The sequence below is a fragment of the Pezoporus occidentalis genome, unplaced genomic scaffold (genome assembly GCF_034315485.1).
Source record: "Pezoporus occidentalis ecotype Australia unplaced genomic scaffold, CSIRO_AGI_Poc_V1 ctg46, whole genome shotgun sequence".
NCBI lineage: Eukaryota > Metazoa > Chordata > Aves > Psittaciformes > Psittacidae > Pezoporus > Pezoporus occidentalis.
In genome coordinates, this window is record NW_026915791.1 from 3,870,000 (window position 1) to 3,881,872 (window position 11,873).

The window sequence follows — 11,873 nt, forward strand, 5'->3', positions numbered from 1 at the left end:
GCTAGCCAAAACATGAAAGTGCTAGAAGCATTTGCGCTATGAGGTACTGCAGCTATTTCTCATTTGTGTATTGCAGTTGCTTCAGTCAGGATATTCCAGGCTGGCTCGTGTGGGATTGTGTTAAAAAAGGCATCATGCCTTACCTTCGTTCTGCTGCTTTATTTTTCCATTATTTGCTGGGAGTTTCTCCACCGGAGGAACTGCTACAAGGTAAATATGAGAAAGCAACTATATCTATATGTTGGCTTTGTTTACTGTTTTCTTGGAAGAATGGTATTTTAAAATGTTCACATTAACTTAACAGTTAATGCATTATAGTAAGATTCGGAAAGAAACGGAAATACTAATTTGTATGAAGGGGCAGTCATGAGAAGCTGAGTTGTCTCAGCCTTCTTTGCATGGTGAAGTTTTATGTGCAAATATGCAAATTTTCAATGGTGTATTGGTAGTAAGTAGTTGTGGATACAAAGATTCTGTGATTTAAGGATAATTCTAGGGGCTTAGATTACATCACCTGAGAAACAATGTGGAGTATATTTTGAACAACAAACTTTTTTGTGCAGCTGCTAATGTTGGTAAATCTTAAAGACAAATCAGCAAAACACAGCCAAGTAGAAATAAAACGCATTATAAAACTTAATCCTCTACCTTGAAGGATCATAACACATTACAGATACTAAACCCAAACCCAAATATTTTGTCTTTTGTCAAAATGCGGTGAAACATGGAATCATCAGCTATTTGGAAAGGAGAACCAAAACTGCTCGGAACAACTGAGACAAAATATGGCATATTAAATTGATTTATATAAACTCTGAACTAAATTTGAATTTAATTAGGACCTAAAACCCAAAATCTCTGCTTGCTGGGATTATGCTGTTGTCCTTACCATTACTCAGGAACTTTAATTCTATAGGGAGGAGTCATCCTGATGAGTCAGCAAGGTCATTTTCTCTAGCAGAGCCAACAAACAACCACCCAGCAGACTATTAAATTAGCCCAGCTTTATGTAGTGTGCTAGCAGCGGCTTGATCATAGCAAAATTTAGTATCATTGTAGGCAGAGAAGATAGTGAAAAGCTAAACTGTGGTTAGTACAGAAATGTATTGCGCTAACATACATATTATGAAATAATTTTAGCAAGGAATTCTGTTATTACAGTGGCTTATTCATGACTTGACATATGTTGCTAAGTAACTTTTAAGTTTAAGCCTAAAGCATATCCTCAGCTAATGCGAATTATTATACCTCTCATTAAGTCAGGGGAAGTACATCCAAGCAAGGAGCTGTGCTGAAGCTGTAAGATAGGTATTATTTAGTGAAAAAGGGACCAGGAGATTTTTACGTTTGACTGCATTATTCAGCAGCGGTGAAACACCTTAATAGTTGCTCATGTTTTCTTTTTCTTTTGCAGTTTCTGAAGAAGGGCAGTTCAAGGCACTTTGTAGTTACCTCTCTCTACCTACCAACTTGTTTCTGCTCTTCCAGGAATACAGGGACACAGTAAATCCACTGCTTCAAAGGTACTAATTGAGACTGGGCAGGCCATGTTTGCGATGGCCCTCTATGGGAATTCCATATCAAATTTTGTTTATAAATGATTGAGCTTAAATTCTTAGTAGATGTCTAAACATTTGTTTGATGTGTTGAAGTATAGTGACTCTCTGAAAGCACTTCAGATTTACCATAAACCTTTGCCTGTGTGGTATAACACATACTTCATTGGCCTATTTTTAGTCTGTCTACAGAAAAAAATGTTGATTGCATGAGCTATAAAATGAGAACATGGAAAATTATGTAGCTGGCAGGGTGAGGCTTTGTACTGTTTCTTCTCCAGATTTCCAAAATAGGCTGATGAATGTCAAAGTCAGCTTAATGGTTAAAAGGTACAATTTGACTGTTATGGACATTGCAATCTAGCAATAAAAAGTAATTGATCAAATTAATCATTTAAAATCACAAGCAAGAATAAAGAGACACATGCACACACTAACTGAGAACAATTCTGCTATATTATGTTGGAGCATGTCTCCATATATTTAATGTGACTGAGCACTTGGTTGCATTAATTATCATTCCTGGTTCCTGGCAGAATTTTCTGGCTCACACTAGCGTTTTCTGGGTTTTTAATAACCTCTATTCTGTTGTATAGATTCTAACAATTTAGGGACGTTTGGACCTGTTGTTGACACATTGACCTGTTGTTTGACATGTTGACCTGTTGTGAAACTTACCTGACTGTAGGTTTGAGTCAGTTTTTAAGTCCAGCTGATTTAAATTCCCTACATACAATTTTTCTGTAATTAATTGCATTTGTAGTATACATAATTACTTGTAAATTAATAGCATTTTCACAAATTATTAATTTTTTCTTATATGTTCTCATGTTTACTCAAAGACATAACAGTGTCTACAGGAGACCACAAAGGATATGTGAACGTTAGAAAATAGTCACTAGAGGCAGGGCTAACAAATTGTAGTGCTCCCAGTCAGAAGATGGAGGTTCCAAGTGGGAGGTTACATATTTAATAGTAACAGTTGTCAAATCATCATGCAAGTTCCCATATGTTTTTTTGAAAGAATCTTATTTCGGAAGACTAAATTTGATGGTGGTTGAGAAATGTGTTAAATGAAGCATGCTAGATTGACCATCTGCTACAGTTCTCTCCCTTCTCATCCTCTTTGTAGAAATAACATAAAAGATACCTTAGATACCAATTCCTCTGTTTAGCAACTTGCCTATAAATACCATTGCTTTGGTAGACACATTTGGCCATTCTAAGCAAGCATATAACATGCAGTAAAGCACTGTAAAATAACTATTGGGTGATGGTTATTAAATGAAAACAATAAATATTTTCCTAGTATAGTGTATAATATTTTCTCACAATGTGGCTTTCAGCTGATCTATTCCAAAAAGAGCTGTGTATTGTATCCCACTTTGGGAACTTGAATGAGTTGAAGACAGCTTGCATTTTTTAACTTTGTGTTAACTCTGGGTTTTCATGTGCATATAGATAAATTTAGGCATTGTTTTCACATAGGTTTTTTTTCCTATATACAAGCTTAAATTCTTTTCCTGAAGCAAAACTGTGAAGAATAGCTGTTTCTCCTTGTGAAGTTTTAGCTAAACTCTTAGTGCTTTATCTGTGCTCTGTTTGCTTATTGCTTACTAGTTTAGTGATTCTAAATGTATGTTATTATCAAACATTGTTATCTGCAAATGCTTTTTTGAAATAGGTGGTGTACTGACCCAGTGGTGTTAAGTTCTTTGAAGGGGAAGAGTATTGCAATAAGGTAAGGTTAAATTTTTTGTTGGTGTTTTTTCTTCTGTTTCTAACTTAAAACTGTTAAAAGAATGAAGTGCTTATTGTTTCTCTATAAAGGAACTCTTTAAGTGGTTGCGCGTCCTCATTCAGTGATTCTTCATAGAGAATATACACATGGTTAGACAATTTATCTAGCTTACTCTAGGATAAAACAAAAGCTAACTGAAATTTGAAATCTCTTTATACATAGAGGTTACCAATTGATGAAATTTAATTTCATCACCTTTGCTGGAATATAGAAATGCTGAAGCTCCCATGTGGAGCCTCTCACTTGGGCTTCTAGGACTGAAGAACTGCTCTAGAACTGTATGAGTTTGTAGAAAGGACTGAAAGCTAAGCAGAAATTCTGTAGCTGTCTGTTCTGGTTTTTGCTTCAATCTTTATTATTCTCATAATAGTTTGTTCTCACCCAGGTATCCTAGGAAAAGAAATAGCTTAATAGAGCTTCCTGAAGACTATAGCTGCCTTCTGAACCAAGCTTCTCAGTTTAGGTAAGATGTGAGAGATATAGTTGTCTTCATAGGTATTTTGTCGCTTTTAGTCACTTCTGTGTTCTTGCAGGTAATATAACTGGTGTTAAAACTACGTATATAAATCATTTTACGGAAGTGAAGGCATTATTATGGTTATGCTGGTCAATACTAGCACATTTCAGTTTTAAATCTGAAACACAACAGCTTACTGAATGAAGTGTTGGATAGGATAGTGTACGAAACCATTATAGTTTAATCTGCTGGTCATTTTCAGCAGTGCAATATGCATTTGGTTTGGCCATCAGCCTAAAAATTATTTTTTGCACTGGGCACAACAGGCCCAGGAGGTTGGCACAGTTTTATGCTAGGAAGGATGAATCATAGGATAACTCAGGTTAGAAGGGATTTGAGCAAATCCAACCAACTGGTCAAAGCAGGTATCTTGCAGATGATGTATTTCAAGCAGTGTAAAAACATAGCCAAAGGAGGCAAATACATGAAACGTGATTATGACATAGTATGTCTTAGGGTTTTTTTGTTGGTTGGGTTTTTTGGAGGCTTTTATTTTTTAAGTAATATTACCTCTAGTTAACATTTATTTTAAAGCTTTAATTCCTGCAGTAACATTCTGGTTACACTTCTTCTAGATGCCCACGGTCTTATGATGATGAACAGAAACATCCAGTATTGTGCTTATTCTGTGGGGCTATGTTATGTTCCCAGAATACATGCTGTCAGGAACTTGTTGATGGGGAGGAGTTGGGAGCCTGTACTTCTCATGCTCTTCAATGTGGAGCTGGAGTTTGTATGTTTCTCAAGTAAGTAGTTAGCCAGGATTTAATGTGTTAAATTGAAAGACTTGAAAGTCAAAATTCACAACATTGTCAAAACACTTAATTCTTTCTGTCCAAGATGAAGAAACATTGCTTTGACCTAAAATGAGCTCACCAAAAAGTTAAGAACCTGCTGGAAGTTGTCTTGTATTTTAAATGTAGCTATTTTTTCCCTTAAGAATTAGGGAATGCAAAGTTGTCCTCATTGAAGGTAAAACAAGGGGCTGCTTATATCCTGCTCCCTACTTGGATGAATATGGGGAAACAGATCCAGGACTGAAGTAAGTGAATGTTTGACTTTCTTTTCTACATTTCCATTTTGATATCTTTTTCTTTCTTATACCCATTAGACAACATATTATTCCTCGTTCCATTTACAGCACTGTAATCATAGAGTCATAGAATAGTTAGGGTTGGAAAGGACCTTAAAATCATCTAGTTCCAACCCCCCTGCCATGGGCAGGGACACCTCACACTAAACCCTGTCACCCAAATATGTAATATGTATCTTTAACCTGGTGAACTTTTTTAACTTCAAATTTCTGATGGTAGTTTCCAGTCATAAATAGCTCATTCATAATGGAAAAAACACGCTTCTTTGGTACTATTAAACTTCCTTACTTTTCTCAAGAATACTTTGTATGCTTTTCATCACAAATGTACAACTGCCATTGCTGAAATGTCACCTTGGAAACAGCAGGTCACTGGTTGTTGCATGTTGATTTTTTTTTTTTTTCATTCCCAGGAGACTTGTTGGAATTGGGTGTTCATACAAGTATTTCATATATTCTAGCTATGGTTAAGAGTTTTAATGCTATACTGTGAATAGAAGAGTTTCTCAGTTGCTATTCTGATATGCTTATTGGGTATTCTTTTTTCTTCCATGAAGAAGAGGCAATCCCCTGCACTTATGTTGGGAGCGTTACCGGAAGCTCCATCTGCTATGGCAGCAACACTGCATCATAGAGGAGATTGCTAGGAGCCAAGAAACAAATCAGATCTTCTTTGGATTCAACTGGCAACTGCTCTGAGTCTCTTGATTTTTAGTGAAAACTCTTACTTTGAGCAGTGCTTTGGAAAAGGAAAGGAGGGTGGCAGCAAATAATACACTCTCAAGTGTATTCTGTAGTTCAGACACGATGGATTCTCTAGCTTGGATGTATTACTGACACATTGAAACAAAAATCTCACATTGTATGTTTTGCTTTATTTTTTTCTTTTTCCCAAAAGGAACACCAAATTATACAATTACTACTGAACACCCACATTCAGAAATATTTCCACTTTTTTGAGGACTTGTAATTTTTTTCACATGTTTCAACAGGGACAAGCTTTCCAAATGCTCTGCTTCAGGGCACATACCACATTTTTGTCTCTTCCATGCCTTGAGAATATACCTAAACGGTGTTGCTATGGAAAAGCCTCCTTTTCTTTCTCCCTAGGTTCTTTTCCAAAGCTTAGTGAAGCTTTTAAATAGGTCAGGGTCTGTGGCATAACATTGGAGTGGAAATGGTGCCAGGCCTTTAGTAATCTGCAGCAACAGGTGCAACAAACGTTCAGTTGTACAGAAAGAGCCTTCATCCAGCTATGTCCTGGGATTTAATAAGAGTTTTCCTTAATAAACTCTTAAAAGAAGTGTGGGATAGAAAGTGCATGGGGGAATTACCATCTTGCTTGTTGCATCAAAAAATAAAGTCTGTGCTTTTTGCATTGCCAGAACTGCACTTTATCTAATGTATTTGTTCTCTCTTAACATTGTTTATCTTAAGAGGTCTAGGGCTATGCCATTTGGCTAGGTTGTGTTTTGTTTTACTTCTTTTACAGTTTGTGTTCTGAGATTTTTCCCCAAGACCCCAACATATAAAAATTCTGTTAAGTAATTGTAGTGTAGCTCTGCAAGTTATGCAAGAGCCAGAGACTTCAGTGAAATAGACAGCCTTCAAAGCTTTCACTGGACTAAAATCAAGGCCCCAAAAGTAGCAAGTTTAGAATCAGAAATAAGTTTGTTTGCCCATATTTGAGGAATTTTCCACTCTTCATCCTCTGTCACTGTTGTTTGGAGCCCTGCCTGCATAAATGAACCCATGTGTTTTGGGGGGCATGTTCAGTGCTAGTTAGAGCAGAAGAGGGGAGGGGGAAGGTGGCCAAGTCTCTTTCTTTGTCCTTCAGTAGTGAATAGCTCATGATTGATCTCTCAATGATATGTGACTGCTTCATTTCTAAATGTTTGTTGTTCTGTTTTCTGGATTTCAACCATAATATACGTGAGAGAACTTGCAATGTGATGGGTAAAAATGCTTTCCCAGAAAACCTCTTTTCTTCATGGCAGTTTGAAGTTGTCAGCACTCTAAATTTCTCAGCCTTTTGCCATTTGGGTTCTTCTGTGTCATTTTAATAAGGCTTCCAAGGGGAAGTTTTCAAATTAATGTCTTGAGAGTGTGGTGGTGTATGGTCTCTTTTTGTTTGTTTTTCTGCTGATTGTATGAGAGATAGTAGAATCACAAATAGTGATTTAGATTTCAATGTCATTATTCTAGTTTTTTAAAGTTCTTAGAGTATGTAGGAGTGCACTGAGCAGCACCATAACATCTAAACATGGAATACCAGTGAACTCAAATATTGCTCTGACTTCAAAGACTTTTTTTATAACTTTTGCTATAATCTTTCCCTGGTGATATAAATAGTTGGCTTTGGTGTATTTTTGGGGTATTCTGTTTCTTGGGTATTCTTGGGTATTCAGTTAAGACCATTCTCCTTATTTTGATTCTTTCAGTTTTTAAACCTGAATATGAAACTCTTTAAAGACAAACATTAATTCTGTCAGTCTTCTCTAAAACCTATTTGAAATACCTTCTGAACTTAGAACAACAGTTGCCATGAAAACTCGCATTCACTGGTGATTTCCAAGGACATCAAAACGCTTCTTACCAACAAAAATACCGGATTAAGACTAACAAATGTATGCCTCATTGATACCAAAACTGTTCTTACTGTTTCCCTCTGACATTTACGTATTCATTTATCAACAACTTTCAGTTACCTTGCACTTCACTGGTACAACAATTCCATTACTGAATATGCAGTGAGATCACTTCTATTTTGTCTTCTGTCTGAACTGTAGTATAGAAGGACAGGAGCTGGGCTCAGCAGGTGAGCTCGGGTTTGAAGCTCTGGAAATCTGTAGCTGAAGAAATGGGAGAGGAATGTTGCATCTTTTTGTACTTTTGCACATGCTGATTTAGCAAATGGGCTCCCATATCATTCACTGACTAGAGTGGTCATCCTTCATTTCATAAATTACTATGCAGTTTTGTTCACTGTGAGTATAATCTGTATTTAGTGATTGCAAGATGCTTATGCCACTGATTTCCGTTCCATCCAAGCTGACAGGAGAAGTTATTTTATAATGCACATATTGGTATCTTTAATTGCAAAAATGTAAATTTGAAACTTGTATAATGTTCTTGTGCTTTTGAAATAAAATATCTTGTATATGTATATTTAAAAACAGGAAATAAAGTAACTTCTCATAGATCATTCAACTTTTATTTGGAGGCACATTGACACTTCACAGTTCATTTTACAAGAGCATTATAGCAGCATCTGTCAGTATGGAAAAGGAGCAGAGTTAGTAAATGGTTGGTAAACAATACCAATTATCCTGTGATCTGTGTTATCAGTGAACCAGTTGGTAATGGTGGCATGCTTTTTCTTATTTAAGGGAATATTCCTCTTGAAATGTGTCCTAGCATTTTACACATGTAAATTCCTTCAGTGTCTACCTCCATTTGTAAAAGAAGTCTTAAGTACAGAATTTAATATTCAGATGTCCTTACCCTATCAGTTGAGTAATTCTGGTTTTGTAGTTTCTCAAAGGAGAATTGGCTATATTGTCTGTCAGATACTTAACCTCCAGGAAGGGATATTTTATGGTGCTGGTCTAATGTGCGATATGATACTTCAGTTTTATTACAGAGCTGAGCAAACAGCCAAGAAGTCATTGACAGAGAAACATCAAATGTTGATGTTCCGAGCTGCTGGCAGTCATTGCTTTCTTGCTACTTTGTTCTAGCTTTGGGCAACTAGAACAGAGTATGGGTATTGATGGTGTTACTCTCTGCTTATTCCTAGTAAATGTTTTTTAAGAACCAGCTCCTGAAAAGGCAAAAGATAAAGGTAGATAGATTAAAATATAAAGCAAAAATGTCATTAAGAACATTAGAACAAGAAGCCTATTCAATGGGGAGAAAATAAAACGGGAAGGAAGGAATCCACAGCATTATTTCTTGCATAGTAAAAATCTCAAGGTGCGGTGTATAAATGTACAAAACTATGTAGAGGAGGACTCTAAATGCTTTGCTTTATGGTTGAAATCCACTTTATTTTCTAGAACAACATCCTTGAGTTGTCTCCACTGTAAACTAGTCATATCTGTAATAGAATATCTAAGTTTGTTGGTTGGATTCTTTTAAGTTATTATTTGACAACATCTTTAAAGAGACTTTCTTCAAAACTGAAAACTATTTCATTTCTGTGGCACAACGTCTTCTATTTGTTTTTATCTATATATTGCAGGTGGGCTAAATTTGGGGGTTGATACAGAAAACAAATGGATAATAATGAAGATCCAGTTCTATACAAGTCTCTCACACCCAGCTATTTCTAATACTTTGGCCTCTTCAGGAACCTGCTTAGTAAGGTTCCATGGGATATAGCCCTAGAGGGCAGGGGGGCCCAAGACTCTTGGTTGATATTCAAGGATCACCTGCTACAAGCTGAGGAGTGTTGCATCCCAACCAGAAGGAAGTGCAGCAGGAGGGCCAGGAGACCTCCTTGGATGGATAAGGAGCTGCTGAGGAAAATTCAAAGGTAAAAAGAGGCTTATAAAAAGTGGAAGCAAGGACAGGAGGCCTGGGAAGAATACAGGGATGTTGTCAGGGAAGCTAGGGACCAGGTTAGGAAAGCTAAGGCCCAGTTAGAATTAAACTTGGCTAGGGATATTAAGGATAACAGGAAGGGATTCTACAGGTACATAGCAAATAAAAAACAGACTAGGGACAATGTAGGCCCCCTCAGGAAGCTCTCAGGAGAACTGGCTACACAGGATTTGGAGAAGGCTGAGGTTCTGAATGACTTCTTTGCCTCAGTCTTCACTGGCAAAGGCTCTGACCAAACCACCCAAGTCTTGGAAGGCAGGTGCAGGGACTGTGAGAATGAAGTCCTTGTGCCCACTGTAGGAGAGGATCTGGTTTGAGACCATCTTAAAAATCTGAACGTGCACAAGTCCATGGGACCTGATGAAATCCATCCACGGGTCCTGAAGGAGCTGGTGAATGAAGTTGCGAAGCCGCTGGCCATCATATTTGAGAAATCATGGCAGTCAGGTGAAGTTCCCGATGACTGGAAAAAGGGAAATATAACCCCCATTTTCAAGAAGGGGAAAATGGATGACCCGGGGAATTACAGACCAGTCAGTCTCACCTCTGTGCCTGGCAAAATCTTGGAGCAGATTCTTCTGGAAGGCACGCTAAGGCACATGAAAAACAACAAGGTGCTTGGTGACAGCCAGCATGGCTTCACTAAGGGGAAATCCTGCCTGACCAATTTGGTGGCCTTCTGTGATGGGGCTACAGAACTGATGGACAGGGGTAGAGCAGTTGATGTCATCTACCTGGACTTCTGCAAAGCACTCGACACCGTCCCACACGACATCCTTGTCTCTAAGTTGGAGAGACATCAATTTGGTGGATGGACCACTCAGTGGATAAAGAACTGTCTGGATGGCTGCACACAAAGAGTTGTGGTCAATGGCTCAATGTCCGGCTGGAGACCAGTAATGAGTGGTGTCCCTCAGGGATTGGTGTTGGGATTGGTCTTGTTCAACATCTGCATCGGTGACATGGACAGTGGGATTGAGTGCGCCCTCAGCAAGTTTGCCGATGACACCAAGCTGTGTGGTTCGGTTGATACCCTGGAGGGAAGGAATGCCATCCAGAGGGACCCTGACACACTTGTGGGGTGGGCTGATGCCAACCTCATGAGGTTTAACCATGCCAAGTGCAAGGTCCTACAGCTGGGTTGGAGCAATCCCAGGCACAGCTACAGGTGGGGCAGAGAAGAGATTCAGAGCAGCCCTGCAGAGAAGGACTTGGAGGTGCTGGTCGATGAGAAAATGAACATGAGCCTGCTTCAATGTGCACTCGCAGCCCAGAAAGCCAACTGTATCCTGGGCTGCATCAAAAGGAGCGTGACCAGTATGTCAAAGGAGGTGATCCTGCCCCTCTACTCTGCTCTTGTGAGACCTCACCTGGAGTATTGTGTGATGTTCTGGTGTCCTCAACATAAAAAGGACATGGAACTGTTGGAACAAGTCCAGAGGAGGGCCACAAGGATGATCAGGGGACTGGAGCACCTCCCATATGAAGACAGGCTGAGAAAGTTGGGGCTGTTCAGCCTGGAGAAGAGAAGGCTGCATGGAGACCTCATAGCAGCCTCCCAGTATCGGAAAGGGGGCCTATAGGGATGCTGGGGAGGGACTCTTCATTAGGGAAGGGGTACTCTTCAAGGGGTAACAGGTTAAAACTTAAACGGGAAGTTTAGATTAGCTATAAAGAGGAAGTTCTTTACTGTAAGGGTGGTGAGGCACTGGAATGGGTTGCCCAGGGAGGTTGTGAATGTTCCATCCCTGGCAGTGTTCAAGACCAGGTTGGACGAGGCCTTGGGTGATATGATTTAGTGTGAGGTGTCCCTGCCCATGGCAGGGGGTTTGGAACTTGATCTTAAGGTCCTTTCCAGCCCTAACTATTCTATGATTCTAATCCTAGCTACATTCTCTAAACTTACATTCTGTATGATTGAAAGTGTACACAGAAAAGAAGCTGTATGAAGGAAATGTGTGTGGAAGGAGAGCGAGCTGAAATTCAGAGGGATTATATGTATTATTCTGTGTAATGGTGAGTAAGAGGAGACCAGGTATCAAGTTAAACATGAGATATTAAAACTGAGGACCTAAGTTTCATTTTTATTCTGACTGTTGTTCATGAGATCAGTGTCAGAAAGGGGTATAGTTTGGGCTGTTTCATTGCAGGTTGTCAATCAACTCAGAAGCTGTCAGAGTTAATTTTAGGAGTTTTTTAGGTTTGAGTGGATGAATCTCAGTGAAATGTGAAAAGTAGGTAGTGGGTACTGTGGATTTCATGATCAAGTATTTGTTAAGATCTGTGGTCACTCTTTTTCAT

The 11,873-nt window shown here is 38.7% G+C and overlaps 1 protein-coding gene across 4 annotated transcripts in view; it reads left to right on the forward strand.

Moving 5' to 3' along the window:
* Positions 1-8,172, forward strand: part of UBR1 (ubiquitin protein ligase E3 component n-recognin 1) — a 69,238-nt gene extending 61,066 nt beyond the window's left edge. For all 4 annotated transcript variants that reach the window (XM_062635671.1, XM_062635670.1, XM_062635672.1 and 1 more), the window contains exons 41-47: positions 77-210; positions 1,415-1,523; positions 3,241-3,297; positions 3,743-3,820; positions 4,450-4,620; positions 4,815-4,916; positions 5,525-8,172. In XM_062635671.1, the coding sequence (XP_062491655.1) occupies positions 77-210; positions 1,415-1,523; positions 3,241-3,297; positions 3,743-3,820; positions 4,450-4,620; positions 4,815-4,916; positions 5,525-5,666 (793 nt within the window). In that variant the 3' untranslated portion in view covers positions 5,667-8,172. The remainder of the gene's footprint in view (positions 1-76; positions 211-1,414; positions 1,524-3,240; positions 3,298-3,742; positions 3,821-4,449; positions 4,621-4,814; positions 4,917-5,524) is intronic.
* Positions 8,173-11,873: the final 3,701 nt, after the last annotated feature.